Source organism: Meleagris gallopavo, chromosome 7 (assembly GCF_000146605.3).
Source record: "Meleagris gallopavo isolate NT-WF06-2002-E0010 breed Aviagen turkey brand Nicholas breeding stock chromosome 7, Turkey_5.1, whole genome shotgun sequence".
Lineage (NCBI taxonomy): Eukaryota > Metazoa > Chordata > Aves > Galliformes > Phasianidae > Meleagris > Meleagris gallopavo.
In genome coordinates this window covers 237293-255011 of record NC_015017.2, presented here as the reverse complement: position 1 = coordinate 255011, position 17719 = coordinate 237293, and the positions used below count along the sequence as shown (strand labels likewise).

At 39.1% G+C, this 17719-nt stretch overlaps 1 protein-coding gene across 11 annotated transcripts in view; it reads right to left on the bottom strand.

Annotated features, from left to right (window-relative positions):
* The window catches only part of PCNT (pericentrin), a 100983-nt gene that overhangs the window by 37175 nt on the left and 46089 nt on the right, over window positions 1-17719 (bottom strand). For 7 of the 11 annotated variants that reach the window (XR_002116427.1, XR_002116428.1, XM_019616812.1 and 4 more), the window contains 9 exons: window positions 16953-17099; window positions 15573-15724; window positions 14357-14571; window positions 13698-13909; window positions 10967-11129; window positions 8106-8249; window positions 1438-1667; window positions 866-985; window positions 441-461 (listed from right to left, as the gene is read on the bottom strand). Coding sequence is in view for 9 of the 11 variants with exons in the window: in XM_019616812.1 (XP_019472357.1) it covers window positions 441-461; window positions 866-985; window positions 1438-1667; window positions 8106-8249; window positions 10967-11129; window positions 13698-13909; window positions 14357-14571; window positions 15573-15724; window positions 16953-17099 (1404 nt within the window). In the remaining 2 variants the exon portion in view is untranslated. The remainder of the gene's footprint in view (window positions 1-440; window positions 462-865; window positions 986-1437; window positions 1668-8105; window positions 8250-10966; window positions 11130-13697; window positions 13910-14356; window positions 14572-15572; window positions 15725-16952; window positions 17100-17719) is intronic. The other 4 variants (XM_019616814.1, XM_019616818.1, XM_019616816.1 and 1 more) reach the window with 2 other exon arrangements.

The following is a 17719-nucleotide window of genomic DNA, read 5'->3' as shown; positions in this document are numbered from 1 at the left end:
AAAAAAATTTTTTTTTTTTTTTAAATCACACCCTCTCCTCTTAAGTACTGAAAGGCCCCAATCTTCTCCAGACAGAACAAGCCCAGCTCCCTCAGCCTCTCTTCATAAGTGATAGTTGATCATTTTTGTTGCAATTCTCTGGACCTGCTCTAATAAGTCCACTTCTTTCTTGTGTGGGGGACCTAGAGCTAGACGCAGCACTCCATCAAAAAAAAAGCAAACAGAAAAACCCAGTACTTACAGATAAATTAAAATGAAAGCAGTTTCCCACCCTTGAAAAGATCATGTCATTCTAAAACATGTATCATTATCTCTGAGTCAAACTGTAGCAGACTTGACATATGAACAAGAGAAAAAAGCAAAAGTGTATCTAATTAAGTAGAAGCATTTGAAAGAAGAGGAAACAAAGGTTAAAGAGATGCTCATGCTGTTTTCCATACCTGTAGAATCAAGTCATAGTTCTGTATAATGTTCGTTTATGAAAAAAGGAAAAAAAAAAAGTTAATTTTTGAAACCAAGTATCAAATAAATGAATATATGAACAGAAGGACTAATTTATAAACTTAAAATATGACAAACCAGAAGGACAAAGAATATCTTTTATGACAACTAGTGTAGTAAATACAACAAATCTGGAACCCAGAAGCCTTTCCTCAGTTGTCCTTTGTAGAGTAATATCTGTGTTCTCCACAGTTAATTTAAATCAGATGCATGAACTGTGAAGCTTCACTGTAGTTAATGTGTTCAAATAAAACACTTCTTTCTAAGTAATGCGAGTACTCTCACACTGAAGTCCCTTAAGAGCCAAAGAGGATACAGTTTTTGGCATTTAACTCCTTTGGCCATTAAACATCATTTTACTCACCCCATACTCCCTGGGCTCTCCCGAAGTCTGTAACTTAGCTGAAAGTTTTAACTGTTCTTCCAGCTTTTTAATTTCTTGCTGAAAATCATCACGTTCATGTTCTCTTTCTATAGCTTGTTCCTATCAACCCAGAAATAAGTAAAATAAGTAAAATACTTTTTAGAAACTTTTAATTTCATTAAATTATTGAGTAAAAGAAATTTGTTTGTTGTTTCATTGTTTGGATTTTGCTTTTTTTTTTTTATGCTGTGAAGAAGCCATGCTCACTTACAAGTAACAAAAAAAAACTTAGATAAAGTTACAGTGAAAGACAAAAAAAAATTAACTCCAATGTACATTCAAGTTATCATCAGCAATTAATAAAAAGAAAATATATACATATATATGTAGTACTACTGAAAAACAATCTTGTTTGCAATCCTCCTTTTTTAATTCTTATCTTTTTCAAGACTATAATACAACAGACTTATCTTTGGAAGAAAACAACATGCACTGTATTGTAGGGACCACTGCAATCACAAACTAGGAATAGTATTTATCACCTAAAAGCCATGAGAATAGAGCCTGCTTACATCCATGAATTGTCGCTGGTTTTTAAGCTGTTTTTCAAGGACTTCAATTTGCTGCTTTAACTCAGCAGCCTCCATCAATTGTTTAGTCAGATCTTGATTACTACGCAGCTGTTCTTCCAGTTCCATCTCAAGAACTTTCATTTGAGAGCATAAGTTAGAATGGTCCTTTTCTGCCTGACACTCAAGTTCCAATTTCTCCTTTGCTAAAAGTTCTACTTCCTTGAGAAGACCTGAACAAGAACAAAAAAATAGCAATGTTATCAGCATAGGGTACAAAAATGAACCTGAGTTGATAAGACTAAATTCAGGTACTTTAGACAGCAATAAAACCAAACTGGCCATCTCAGGAGACGACGATTTCCCTTTGTTTAAAGACTCAAAAGAAAATGTTAGACACCTGACTGCCACTGTATCTTTAGAAACAATTCCTATTAAAACTGCCTTACCTAACCAGGAGCCATTCAAACTCCTTCTCTCAGTCTCTCCCCCCTTAGCCCCAGTTCAACACCCCTCCTGCCCCAGAGGTTCTTTTCTATGCACACAGGATCCTCACTCCTTCCAATTCACTCAATTTCATTTCAGATGTTCTCCATATATAAATTTAAGATCCACACACTGATTTCAGCCAGCCACTCTCTCAAACTGGGAAAAAAAAAAAAGGTATATGTTTGTGCTATGGAGACTGCAAAAGGAATATCATGAAAATGTGCAAAGCTCAATAGCACTTAAGTTACCACAAACTGATTTATGCCTCAGAACTGCTCTGTCAGCCTGTTGGATGCACTGTTCTGGAGACCCAAACCAAGGCTCTGCATACAGAGAAAAACTATTTTCATGCAACTGTAGTTAAAAGTTATCTGGATACAAAAATAGAAGTGTAGCTATCCAATACTTAAAGAAAAGTCATGCAAGAACTCTTTATTTCACTTTTCAAATGCTCCACTTTTCATCTTAAATGTTGTCAGCCACAAAGGAAAAACGCAACTGCGATTCCAGTAAGGACCTTAACTGATCATCTAGACCAGACCCCTGGATGGGAGAATTCCCATTGCCAAGTAAGATCAAATCAATTCACATGACTTCTGCTCAATTCCTTCTTAAGTTCCTATTATAAACCTCTGCAAAAAACAAACAAACAAAAAACAAACAAAACACAAAAAAAACACCCTTCGGAGAAAACTGGGGAAACTGTCCCAGTAGTAATGATAAGAAGCACTTGAATACTTGAATAGATTGAACAAAGACTGTGAAGTCTTTGTCCCTGGGAATTAAAAGGTTCAATAATGAGACAAGTAGGTTCTCAGTCATCATAGTCTCTCACTGTAGCAACTCAGCTTCCTCTGCATGAAAAGGATACCAAAATACACACGGTAAAACTAAAAACTTAATTAAATAAAAGAAACTGAAATGTACCTGATTCTTTAACCACTTGCCAGATTTGCTAAGTGCCCTTGGTAGCTTTCAAAACCAACTGAAATGCAAAACTTCTCAGTGACAAGATTGCTTACCAGTTATTTCTTGAACATCTGCATTGTCAACGGGCACAACACACCAGTTGGAAGAAAAAAAAAAAACCATTTTCTTTTTGCAAGTCATGTGAGACAATACATTAAGTGCCCTTCCCTGCCTCACACTCGGATACACTGGCTCCAGGCTACACCTACCATTTTAGGTTTACTTTCTTTTCAGCTAACAAATCACAGAATAAATGAAGGACTTTGAGGAACCACTGGTGAGAGAGATATACACGTATGCAGCACACCTTCAAAAGCTGTACTGCTGCTATGTGATTTCTGTCTTCTGACTGATAGCCCACAAGTACATTACAACTAGGAACTGCTTTTACAAACTCACAGTTATCTATTGCGTTGCCTAACAGCAACTATGCAACCATTGTGCTATACACCCCTCAACCTCTTTTGAATGCACTGTATCGTAGTTGAACAATCATATGAACTAAGATCCAGCATTTCCAAATCAAGCATTCATGGAGCTGTGGCTGTAATTGGAGCTCTGGCTGAACACATGCAGTAGAAGAGTCATGCAGCCGAACAACCTCCATTACAGCAATTTCCCCACAGACCTTTTGGACAAAGGAAGAATGGAGATCAGCAAGCTGTTATAGACTCCAGTCACCAAGAAATACATCTGAGCAAGTTATCTCAGGCTGAAACAGAAGGTCCAGAGAGTCCCAAGGACAGTCTGAATTCAATTAAGCAACTGTGCAATATATGCCATATCTGCACAACAGATATTATCTTCTACAAGGTGCTTTGCTTTGCTAGGTAGGGAATTGGAATAGAACAGCAGCCCCCTTATCCCTAACACCTAATGCTCAGCAGAGGGTAAAAGCAGATACTACATATAGATATATGCAAACGCACAGCAATGACATGTGGACTGGGCACAAGTGAAGAGCTGACTCTTGAAAACAAGCACAGCAATTTTTTCTCCCATATCATAAGTAATGTGGTACTTAATGAGCTGATGGCTTCTTTTAAACTTCAAAAGCAGAACTACTTCTTTTTGAGCAACAAAATGCTGATTAGATAAAACTGAAATAAATAGGCATGGTCACCTCCTCAGACAGAAATGCAAGTTAAGTTAGAAAAAAAAATTAACAGCTTTCGAGTGAAAGCTTGGAAGTGAAAACATTGCCAAAATTGGTGACTGCTTTCTATCAATCCCTGTAAGTGCAGTCAGTCTGTCTTAACAATTTCCATAGTTTTTTTTTTTGTTGTTGTTGTTTGTTGTTTTTGTTTGTTTTTTTTTTTAATGCATATTCCTCTGTTTCAGTTTCAAGCAACAAGCTCGGGTCATCAAGATTTGCATTTTCATGGGAAAAACACGTTATTTTATTAGCACTAATTCAAATCATGCAGTTTCACTTGGGCAATGCCCCAGCACACTTCTCCCCCCACATCATCAGCAAGTAGCAAATGCCACGCTCTGTTTGTTATTAGCAAAGCCATTCTACTCACATTAGTACTACAAAACAAAAAATAAGGGATCCATTTTCCACGGAAAAAGCTATGCCAAACAACTTCACGCAATATTACTCTTGTTTATTCTTTCTACATACTAAAAGAACTCCAAACTAGATGAAGAGTACCATAGATGGATGAGGTGAGGGGAAGGTGATGAATTTTAGTGCTCACAACCCATTAGAAATAACTGTATGAGTTCTAATGAACTACCAGGCCTGCAACTACCAGAAGAACAGCAATCCCCAGACACTCTAACCAGACAAGTTACATATTTCTCTCTCCTAAAGTCAACAGCAACTCATTTTTGGACACTGAGGTGGTTACCAAAAATATGTTGAATGAAAATAGTTTGAGGGAGAACTGAATGGTTAGAAGGAATAAAGATATCGTAACTGCCAAGACAGCCCAGAGCAGCACTGCAGCTCTAAATGGAATTAAACTAGATAATTCTTCCTTATTCTCCTGAAACATTTATCTAGCTCACATTCTCTGGGGAAAAAGAAACTTAGGAAACAAAACTTAGCGAATACATGAGCACATACGTATGAATAAATTTAATTTAAAAACTTGTTAGGAGAACAATATTTAGACTAAAATAACCAAATCACAGCAGCTAAGGATTTATCAGATTTAAGCGTCCGCATCTCAGGAGCTAGGTATATACATTTTCATTTAGAAAAAAAGATGCCCCATTGAATTTGGCATCTGCAAATTTTACATCAGCATTAGAAGTCAGGATAAAATTTTATAAATCTCCTGCTTGTTTTCTGCTCCTATAACTAGCCTTCATCATTCTGACCTCCCTTTCTTTTTTCTGATCTAACTATCCATTACATTATACTTCTCTAGTTGCCATGAGAAACTCATGCATACTACAGATAATGCCTACCTTTTATTCAGCAAAAACATACTTCTTAATTAGGACGCATCCTGTATGTTATCCTGTATGTTAATCCATGTCTATAATTAGATTGCAGCTACCACAAAAATCCTTTTATATTTTAATTGTGTAAGTTTGTTGCAACAATCTTGGTTAGTCACAGATTTTATAAAAGAATTAGTACGCTTGTCTGTTTCTCCCAGACTGAGATGGAATATCTAATGCCTTAACCTCCTTTTTAGTTTCTATCAACATCCTCAAAGCAGGATTCAGTCCAGTTGGACTCAAAGAGCTGGCATAGATTTACAGTCTTCGTAATCTGTCATACAGTTCCATGATAACCAGAACTACTTGTGTTCAACAGTATCTGAAAATAATCCTTTGTGTTTCCTTCGGAATATAACCTTTCATGCCATAATCACCTTCATAAATAAAGCATGACTTGCCTTCAGTATCAATTACAGCCCCTGAATCTGCTAACGTTCTTGTGTCTTTCCAAGATACTTCTTGGATACCAAGAATACTTCTTCCCCTACTTCCTCCTCTGTTTACTGTGGCAAAGAATGGTAGATTTTTTTTAAGCCAGGACAACCTGTGTGATATCACTAATCAATTTCCTCCTTATGTAATAGAAAGCTACTATTGAGATGTCGAATGAGAGCTCAGACAGACAACTTTTAATATTGACACATGTACAACATAAGGATTTTGACTGCACTATATTTGAAATGTTGAGGGCAGAGTCAAATGGCAGAACAGAGAAGGATGGTAACCCACAAGATTGCTACAGTGGTGGAATTCAATCAGAAAAAAGGCGAAGAGCAGCAAGAGGAAAAAGGGAAGATGAGAGGAAGACAAGAATTGCAGAGAAGTGATACAGTAAGGCTGAAAGACAGATAGAATTCTGTAACAGAATACTATTGGTCATGGATCCAAATTCAAAAGTGGATAAGCTTACAATCTTCTACTACCAACAGCAGGAAAAAAAAAAAAAATCCCTAAAAATTTGCTTCCTGCTGCCTTTATTCCTGACCAAAGAAGGAGCGATGCAGAACTACCTGTTATATAGCTGGTTCAGACAGTACAGATCTATGCAACATATCTGATGGCTCATCTTGGCATTAGCAGTAATGGAAAGGCAGTGATCTCAAATGATAAAATCTCTACTGGAAGATGATTCACAGAAATTCATTTATAGAAGTACTAAAACGATATTGCTTGTGCAAACACAAGCAGTCAAACTACATAATTTAAATGACTAAGAAGCAACATAATCTAGTCTTGAGTTCCTGCATAGTGCAATTCATATAACATATTTGAATTTTCCTCTATGAACCAAAAAATATTTACACTGTATTATATGTACATCGCATTAAGATTCCTTGTGTTGTTGCTAAATCACTGCTGTCACTGCAAAGATGTATACTCCTAATTTGTAAAGCAGAATAGCACCAACCACCACTCATTGAGTTTTATTAGAGTTCATCCAGTATGTTGAAGAGTTCACCTTTATTCAACTCCAGTTCTTTATGTAAGTTCTCTATAGCCTGCTTAAGTCCTATCACATACTCTGTGGGGTTGAGGCAGTGATGGAGCAAGGACAGGAGGAGTTAGGTTGCGTAGACTACATTGATTTGGCATTCTGGTGGCTCTCATTGGCTCTTTGGTGAGTCAACCCTCTACAGAAATGTGAAAGATAACTTTGTTGGAGAGATCGTGGCGAGGGAAGCTTCTCATTCAGTTCTTCAAAGTATGCTCTTTCTTTTAGAAACCTACCTACACAAGCTTGATCACTCAAATCTTTCCAGTCCCCAGTACTGACAATGTGTATCATATTCTGACAGGATAAGGCCAAAGAAAAGAGCAAAAGTTTATTACTTACTTTTATACTGTTAATATTACCAATATGTTTTTTTGTTTTAATAACTCAAATATTCTTCCTAGAGTACGTTATTTCTTCTATCATCATCAAGCTAACTTCACCCTGAAAGCACCCAAAAGCCTTGAATCTGCAATTTATCTCTCTTCTGACTTGATATGTAAATTCACTGCAGTTACTTTCACCGATTGGTTGTAGTTGGGAAGGATATGTGAAGGAAATCTGGTCCAATACTCCGTCTTGAGCAGGGCCACCTAGAGCCAATTTCTTAGGACCAAGTCCAGACAGCTTCTTTCCCCTCCCCCTCAGATACTTTCCATTTCTAACTATGTAACACTACAAATGTGATAGAAAGCACAGCGATAACAGGGGTGGTGCTTTGGCTGCAGCAAATGAGGACAAGCCCAAGTGCAGCAGTCACGGACACAGAAATGAAGGAAGAAAGCTGCTTACCTTCAGAAGGCCGCAGGTATACAGGGATCTCCAGAAAAATACCCTTGCCTCCACTGCCAACCCTTAAATGAGGTCCGGGAAGGGGTGGATCCTAGCTCCAGCCCTTCCAGTCATTCAGCTGCATTGCACTGTATGCACTTGAGATCCCCTTGGTTGGCCCTGCCTTCCCACCAGGTGCTCAATCATTGGTTCAGGCTGTGACTTAGCATTTCTGCTACAAATAGTACTATTCAATAACAGTACTGTCTTCTCGAAAGGAAAAATATAAAAAGCTGCTTTATTTTTCTTTTTTTCTTTTTTTTACAGAAAGACCCTGCCAAATTCCGTACTAGACGGGGCTGGTCACTAAGCCACCAAACCAAAGAATGCTGCCTTTGGTCTCCAGTCTTGATGCACTGCATTGAGAGTCTCCAGTCACAATGCACTGCAATTTTCTTTTCTCACTACTGTTGTCATACCCGCTCCTTACCAAGAATTGCTTGCTCCTGGGTTAGTTCCTGGAAGCGTTCACGCATATTCTCCAGCTCCACAACAAGACGACGCTCAGATTCTTCTTTTAGATTCAAGGCCTCCTCCAGTGCAGCTTTTTCTGCAACATAGCCTTCAATAATGCCTAAAGTGCCAAGTTAGAATGTACATAAAGCAGCAGACAAACACATCTACTGGAAAAATATCACTTGAAAACACAAGTAAACAGTTTAATGCAAACAATAAAATCATAGAAAGAGAGGAATTTCAAGATTACTTAAACTTACACAGTAGCTAGACTTTTTTGAAACATTCTAAGGAATAAAGTGATGTTTTCCAGTACATTTTATGAGGCTGCCATGTCACAAATTGCCTCAAAAGAAGTGAAATGTATATGGGGCTTGTTAAGCCTTGACAGCTTGGAATAACCTCAGAACATAGGATAGCCTGACACATCCTCTGCTGGGCTCAGAGGATAAAAAAAATGGAATTTTTCTGGGAAGTAAGAGCAAGTGCTACATTCAGAGCCCAAGAAATCCACGTATTATTCATAGAAAGGAAGGATGCTGGAGAGACCAAGTAAGCCTAAAGGAATATGTCTAAAGAGGAATAAGCTGAGGTGTTCAGTAAGTGCTTTGTCTCAGTCTTCACTGGTGTTGAGGCTTCCCATGTCTGCTAGGATACTGAACTTCCAGATGAGGGTATGGGGAGCAGATTCTGTCCCACTGTAACAGTGGAACAAGGCCGAGACCTCCTCATGAAACTGAATTTATACAAGTCCATGGGTACAGATGATATCCATTCCAGGGTTCTGAATGTGGTTGCCGAGCCGCCTCCTATCGTATTTGAAAAATCATGGCTGTCTGGTGAAGATCCCAGTGATTGGGAAAAGGGAAACATTACTCCCATTTTTAAGAAAGGGAGAAAGGAAGGCCTGGTGAGCCTCACCTCTGTGCCTGGGAAAATTCTGGAGCAGATCCTCCTAGAAGCTATATTAAGGCATACAAGAGAAAAAGGTGATTCAAAACAGCCAGCATGGCTTCACCAAGGGCAGATCTTGCCTGACCAATCTAGTGGCCTTCTATGATGGAGTGACGGCATCAGTGCACAGGGGAAGAGTGGTGGATGTCATCTACCTGGACTTCTGCAAAGCCTTTGACATGGACCCACACCACATCCTTCTCTCTAAATTGGAGAGGTGTGGATTTGAAGGATGGACTGTTTGATGGATTAGGAATTGGCAGGTTGGACACAGCCAAAGGGCTGTGATCAATGGTTCTGCGTCAGGGTGAAGGCTGGCCACAAGCAGTGTTCCTCAGGGATTGGTCTTGGGACCCGTGCTTTTCAACATCGACAACATCGAGTGCACCGTCAGCAAGCATGCAGATGACACCAAACTGAGCAGTGCAGCTCATACACTGGAGAAAAGGAAAACCATCCAGGGGACCTGGACAGGTTAGGGTAGTGGGCCCCTAATGAGGTTCAACAAGGCTAAGTACAAGGTGTTACACTCGGGTTGGGGCAATCCCAGGTATTTATACAGACTGGGCAAAGAACCCCTTGAAAGCAGCCCTGTGGAGAAGGATGTTGGGAGTCCTGCTGGACAAGAAGCTGGACATGAGCCAGCAGTGTGCGCTTGCAGCCCAGAAGGCCAACTGTGTTCTGGACTGCATTAAAAAAAGGGGTGGCCAGCAGGGAGAGGGAGGTGATTGTCCCCCTCTACTTGGCTCCTGTGAGGCCCCATCTGCAGTACTGAGCCCAGGCCTGGAGCCTCCAGTACAAGAAAGATGCAGAACTCTTGGAATAGGTCCAGAGGAGAGCCACTAAGATGATCAGAGGGCCGAGCACCTCTCCTATGAGGAAAGGTTGAGGGAACTGGGATTGTTTAGCTTGGAGAAGAGAAGGCTCTGGGGAGACCTCACTGTGGCCTTCCAATATTTGAAAAGAGCATATAAACAGGAGGGGGAACGACTGTTTAGGAGGGTGGATAGTGATAGGAGAAGGGGGAATAGTTTTAAACTGACAGGGGAGGTTTAGGTTAGATATTAGGAGGAAGTTTCTCACACAGAAGGTGGTGACGCACTGGAACAGGTTGCCCAAGGAGGTTGTGGGGCATTGAAGGCCAAGCTGGATGTGGCTAGTGATTGGTGACCCTGAACATAGCAGCAGGGTTGAAATTTGATGATCACTGTGGTCCTTTTCAACCCAGGCCATTCTATGATTTTATGAATAGAAAGCAGATACCAAGATTAGGGAGAGAAGCTCAACTTGAAGGACTTAAATCCCAGAAGATGGAAGCCAAAGATTCCATTGTGAAAACATAAAGAATACAGACCAAATCAGCATACCTCCAATCTTAACCTTCATAAACAGGAATAAGGATGATGATATGCTGTCTATGATAACACTGAGATCAACAACTTCAGTCTTTCTGCTTCTTCTAGAATCTATTTATGCCTGTATTGCTGTCAAATATTGCTTTAGTTCATGATGAACCCTTCTGGGGTCAGACATGTAGGTTGATTTATAATGGGATTATTTTCTTTTCAATAATCCAGGTTCCCACGTTTAGACAGGCAAACTTGTTTTTAAAATTATGGTGCTTTTCACACACAGACAATGGTATAAGTATAGGACTATCACGCCTGTCTGAGGGAAATGTATTTCTGATTCAGAGGATTAAAGATTAAATACTAGATTTGCAAGAAATGACCCAGGGGTAACTTAATTTAACTTAATTTGAAATGCAAAAAAAACTATTACAGACAGGCAAATCAAGAACAACAGAAAGCACAAAAAGATACCATAGATGCCTGGAAAGATCAATTATAAGTTGATTTTTTTTTTTCATTTTTTTCTTACCCTCTGCTTTATGAAGCTCTAGTACCAGCTGATTCTTGGCCTCACTTTCCTCACTGAGGCACTCCATTAGTTCTTGATGCTGACTAACCACTTGAGCAGTCTCCTGATTTCGGCGGGTGAATTCTTCTTCAAATTGTGCATGGATTTCATGTGTTTTTTCCAGCTAAAAATAAACAGTTTTCCCTAGAATTAGATTGTGGATGCAGATGCACTGTAAAAATAACTACGTGTATTTAAACCCAGATCCTTCTCTGGATAAGTGTTATCAAAAATTAAGGTCCAGGTTTTTAAGTTTTTCGGTAGTATTAGCTTTTCTTTGCCCAAGACATTTTATTGACTCCCTGCACGCACTCATATGTAGTTTCCTCACAAAACATCCTTAGGTAAAGGAAGCTTCTTTACTGTGCATAAAAAGAAAAACCTTCCTGTTGGCCAAGTTGCCTGACCTGAATCACTTGCAATTTAAGGCATCCTTGCACTTAAATTCAATAATCATAGAACATCCCAAGTTGAAAGAAACCTGCAAGAATCACTGAGTCCAAATCCTGGCTCACTCAAAACCCAAACCCTACATCTGAGAGAACTGTCCAAGTGCTTCTTGAGCTCCAGCAGCTTGGGGCTGTACCTGCTGCACTGGGGAGACTGTTCCATGCCAACTATCCTTTGGTGGGGAGGCCCTCTGGAGGGCTAAGGAGAATCTCCAGCCTTTACTGGATGTCCCAGGGAACATAACCACTGAGGATAAGGAAAATGCTGAGGTTCTCAATCCCTTCTTTACATGTCTTTAAGAGTCAGACCAGTTATCCTTGGAGTACTCTAGCCCCTGATCTGGAAAACTGGATGAGGAACAGAATAAATCCCTCACAATTCAGGTGGAAACAGAGACTACTACTCCATCTGGACTGCCACAAATCCCTGGGGGCTGGATGGGATCACCTAAGTATGCTGAGGGAGCTGGCAGAGGTGACTGTCATGCCACTTTCCACCATCTATAAGCATTTCTAGTCAACCAGAGGGTCTGAGAAGATTGGAGACTTGCCATTCTGACTCCCATCTACAAGAGGGGTTGTAAAGAGGATCTGAGGAACTACAGGCCTGTCAGCTTGACCTCAGTGCCAGGAAAAGTTATGGAATAGATAATCCTGAGTGCAATTACACGTGCCAGACACCTGGGGAATGATGCCTGTCCAGCATGGGTTCATGCAAGGCAGATTCTTCTCGATCAAGTCCATCTCCTCCCATGAGCAGGAGGCCCATCTGGTGGATGAGGGAAAGGCTGTTGATGAAGTCTACCTACACTTCAGCAAGGCCTTTGATTCTGTCTCTCACAGTATTCTCCTGGGGAAGCTGGTAGCCCATGGCTTGTACACACACACTCTTTGCTGGATAAAGAAGTAAGTAGGATGGAAAGACCCAGAATGTGGTGGTGAAATCACAAGTGGTATTCCCCAGGGCTGGTATTGGAGCCTGTCCTATTTAATATCTTTATTGATGATCTTGATGAAGGGATTTAGACTACCCTCAGTAAGTCTGCAGATGACAAGTTGGCAGGAAGTGTCAGTATGCCTGAGGGTAGGATACGGAAGGATATGGACAAGTTGGATTGCTGGGCTGAAGACAATGTGGTGATGTTCAACAAGATCAAGTACCAAGTCCTGCACTTTGTTTATTAGGCAATACAACAAGCCTGGTGCAGAGTGGCTGGAAGACTGTGCAGAAGAGAAGGATCTGGGGGTGTTGGTCAACACTCAGTTGAATGTGAGCCAACAGCGTGTCCAGATGACTACGGCACTGTGTTTGTATCAGAAATAGTGCTACCAGCAGGAGCAGGGAGGCGATCATCCCCCTGCTCTGGTGAGGCCTCATCTTGAGTACTGTGTTCTGTTTTAGACCCCTCAGTACAAGAAAGACATTGAGGCTCTGGAGCATAGTCAGAGAAGGGTGATGAAACAAATACAAATCTTACGGAATGCCTTAGGGAACTGGGATTGATCAATCTGGAGAAAAGGAGTCTCAGGATAGGCCTTATTGCCCTTTATAACTACCTGAAAGGAAGATGTAGTGAGGTGCCCCAATTTGCACCGGGGGAGGTCCAGGTTGGGTATTAGGAAGAACAACTCTAAAAAATGGTCAGGCACAAGAGTGGGCTGCCCAGGGAGGTGGTTGAGTCACCGTCTCTGGAGATGTTCAAGAAATGTATAGATGTGGTACTATGTTATATGTTTAGTGGGCAACATTGGTGGTAGGTGGACGGTTGGACTAGATCTTACAGGTCTTTTCCAACCTTAATAATTCTGTGCTCTACATATTCCTAATACATTTTAACATGGGACTGAATTTTCTTTTATTTGTTTATCAATGTTGAAGAAGCATTGATGTCATTTTTCTTATTTATGAGAGGTTTTATCACACTTAATTCTGTTCTCCAGAAGTTAGCAAACACACCTAAAATTCTAGTTTAAATTTTCATAAGGTAACTAACTTATCTCCTTTACACAGGAAAAAAAACTGTTAAGTCTCAATTAAAAGAATTATTCAAATAACAGACAAATTATCCACTGCAAGAAGCAGGAGATGCACATGCCTTGTATTACTTATAATTTGCCTGAAGATACGACATTATATTTTTCCTCATGGCAGTCAGTCCTACAAGGTGCTAACATATACAAGCCTCAAGTCAGAGTTCACATTTTTAGAGTAATTATGCCTCTATACAAAGACATTATCTTACTTGCTTAGTTGATTCTGTAACCAGTTCCAGAAGTCTTTCCACTGCAGTGCGCAAACGATCACAAATTTTCAGTATCATCTCTTCATTTTCATATGCCATTTCCGGCTTTGCAAAAACACTTTCATATAAGTACTGGCTCAACTCGTACTGCTCTTCAGTCACTAGAGACAGCTGGCTGTGTTCTGTGAGAGTTTCATCAAGCAGTTCATCTACTGAAAACAAGCGAGCCTCTTAAATGCACAGAAAAATGACACAGAACTGGTCACTCAGATAACAACTGACATCAGACAGCAACGTTGCTTAGCCCAGAAGACATATTACAGGGTGAAAAACTTGTTAATACCGAGTTATTTGATGCCTACAAATCAATACAGTCTTTTCAATGCCTTGAAATATGCTTATACATCAGGAACTGAAGTTTTGTATCCATCAGGTTCAACTTCCCTCCTCTGCTATCCATCCAGCCTTATCAAGCCACAGGTTAGTATTTTTGCTACTAGAAGTTAAGTTACACTGATGCACTATGTTAAGTGTAGAAACATAAAAACATTGCAACAAGAGATATCCCTATTCAGATCTTCCTCCATGTAGTACGAAATGAAAAACCATTGTTCAAGAATATCAATTGACTGTTCCCAGTTATACAAACTTGCACTTACCTTTCTCTAGGTGACTCTTTTCTTTAGCTTTGAAGTATCGTGCATATCCTATTTCTTCCATAATACTGTGACTTTCCATAGAATCTGCAGAAACCATACTGTTATCAAGGCAAAGACCAATCTTGCTACAGATAAGATCTTCAACAGCAATTGTGGCCTTCACCAGCTCTATAAGCCATTTCAAAAGACACTCATATGAGTCTTGCATTTTCTTCCTAGAACAGAAGCACATGAAACATTGCAAAGGTCATGTGTGTTTAGAGGCTTCAAACATACTGAAAACCTGACAGTCTAAAACAGACACCTTGCTATTGTTTAACAATTATCAGTAAAGAAGATTCAAATATTTCACATGTGCGCGCGCACGCACACAAAAAAAAAACAACCAAAACCCCAAAACAAAGAAAACAACAAAAGAAACAATACACAGATGCAAGCTTAGCAAACTAAAATCTGTTTTCTCTGTATTTATGGAAGCATCAGCAGGGAGAACATATTTATTACCATAGTGTCTGTAACACCAAAATAAACAGAGGTGTCCTGGCAGAGTAGACCAAAAAACAATTACACATACAGAGAATTTTAATTTGAAGAAAACGTTGATACTACTTCTGAGGCATATAATACTGAAATACAAATTCTGCTACATTTGTTCATGGAAGTTTGAACAAATAGCAGAAATATCCAAGTCAGGCACAGAACATCCAAGAACAAGTAGTCTGTCATACTTTAATATCAAAAAAAAAAAAAAAAATTACAGGAAACCAAACAATAGGAAGATCCACTAAGCCCTGGCATGGCACAACTAAACAGAAAGCCATTTTTTTTGTTTGTTTACAAGTGTGGAAAAGGAATTCTTCTGGAAAACTATTCAACATGTCAGCCTCTCTCTGATCCACATGTTCAAATAACAAATCAAACATCTAGATTGCACTTCCTAGGATACAGAAAGCTTCCCTAGCTTTTGCCAAGATTATAGACAGTGGTGAAACCAAAACACTAAATTCTCTGTCAGACTATAAGGGAATGTGGGGTGAGGGAGGCAAAAAAAAAAAAAAAAAATCCAAAACAAAACACAGCATGCTCTCCCCATCAGATAGGTTAGTAAAGCCAATATCATCATCTTTGCTATTTTGAGCTAGCTTAATTTAATTATTTATAAAAAATGAGAAAAATAAATAACCACTAAGCACTATCTAACCCAAGATGGACAAACCTTTCATCTTTAGACTGCTCAATATCAGATCTCAACATGGCTACCAAATTCCCTCCTTCTTGGTTTTCTCTGTCCCGTCGCTCTATGAGTGTCTCCAGTTCACAGTTGGTCTCCTTTATTTCACAATTTAAAGATTCTACTCTCTTTTCCAGCTGTGGAAAATTCAATAACAATGCAACAGACAAAGATAATCACTTTGCACAGACTGTGAACTTCATTCTTATCCTCTATAAGTTTCTGTATATTTATCTAATCATCACCTCTGCGATGCAAACTTGCTTCCAAAAGTACTAGAAATAAAGGGCAGCAGAAAGACTAAAATTGGATTTTTTCTTTTCATTCTCCTTTTCTGATGTACATTTTATTTTAAGAAACTGTCTCATTTGCATTCAGACTCAGCACACAGAAGCAATGCAAAAGCTTATAAAAAGTTTGTTATACTTCAGTTTATTTTTGTTGTTCACACCTTAAAAATGCAAAGCAATGACCAAGGCACAAATTTTGACACTAGCACACAAACTTGAATAGCAACCTGACAGAGTATGATCATTCTCAGGTACTCTTCTTCTTTCCTTTACAAGCCATGTATGAAAAAGACTTTTCTAGAAAATGCCTTTTCTCCTTACACTTCTCTTCATGTGGCACCTCTATTCCATTAAAAGTATAAATAAGTATCTATATGAATGCATACATCAACAACAAAGTATTCCAATATACCAAATTTACATTTTGATCAGAGCCTTCTGAAATGCAAGTAAAGACAAAAAATATTAATATCTTCTACTTTGAGAACTCAAAGCCATTACTTCGATTATTCAAAATAAAAAAAAACATTACAAGTTCCCTAATTAAGACAAACATAATTTTCCATGCTTTTCCTCCATATCTTAAGATCTCTGGGTAATCTAAATTACAGTCAAGACATTTGCTTTACAGGAGGCATATAATTTTATTTTCTTTAGCAAACAAACATTGTCTTTGCCACTTCTGGAGCCATATTTCCCATTTACTTGTCCTACATACCCCCAAATTATAGGTCTGTTGGTCTGTCAAAAGCTAGAGCACTATTTTCTAGGGAAAACAATGCAGTAAGTACAGATAGCACCAGTACATAGAAAACAAAATGGTTAACATTCAACCTTCTCTTACAAAAGGGCAGTTTTCAAGCTACTGTTCAGTTTTAATTTCCATGCTACAGTTGTAGCATTCCAGCTAAGAGACCATCATACTGTAAGTCCATAATATACTGCACCTTGAAAACTAGCAGCCATTGGAATTACACACACATTCCTTGTATGCATACCTTGAGACAGTTAAAAGCACTGTATTAAAATACATTTGCAAAAGAACAGCTGAAAGTTTAAAATATTTTCCACACACCTGGATAATTCTTGCTGCTTTTTCCTGTAGCTGTGCTGACAATGTCTCCTTCTCCTTTTGGCAAGCAGCTTGTGCCTTCTCCCTTTCCTGAATAAACACTTGCTCCTGGTCATGTATTAATGCTGTTTTTTCATCTTCAAATTCATCCTACATAAGTGACATATAATTTGAATTACACAAAGAGAGGGAAGAGAGAAAAACAAAAAATATCTCCTTGTAAGTTACATACAGTTTGAATTACACGATGAGAGAAGAGAAAAAAACACCACGTCCCTTCACACACATACCTTTTTTTTTTTTTTAAAACTTATGCTCTGTCTTATTTCTCAGTTTAACTAGGAATAACTTACACAGTTTACATCCTGATGAACAAAATTATGCCAAAACTATGATTTAAGAATAGTTAAATGAACTTCCTTAATGTGCTTGCTAAAATCCCTGCCATTTCAAACTACTGGGACCGTAACAAGGAACAGAAAAGCGAGATGGACAGAGGCAACTGCAAGTAAACAATACGCATAGCACAGACTTCCTCACAGGAAATGATTTGTAAGAACAAACTGAAAATGGCTATATCACCTTGAAGATATTAATCTGGACCTCATTTACCTCAGAGGAACATGTCTGCTCTAGACGTGTCCCACCACTGCACCAGCAAATAAGGGAGGTGAAATAAGGCCTTTGGATTCCATCATGAAGAGGCTAAAAGGAACCCTGCAACACTCAGAACTGGGAACGAGAAGCAGTGCTTACTGTATAAAAAAAAA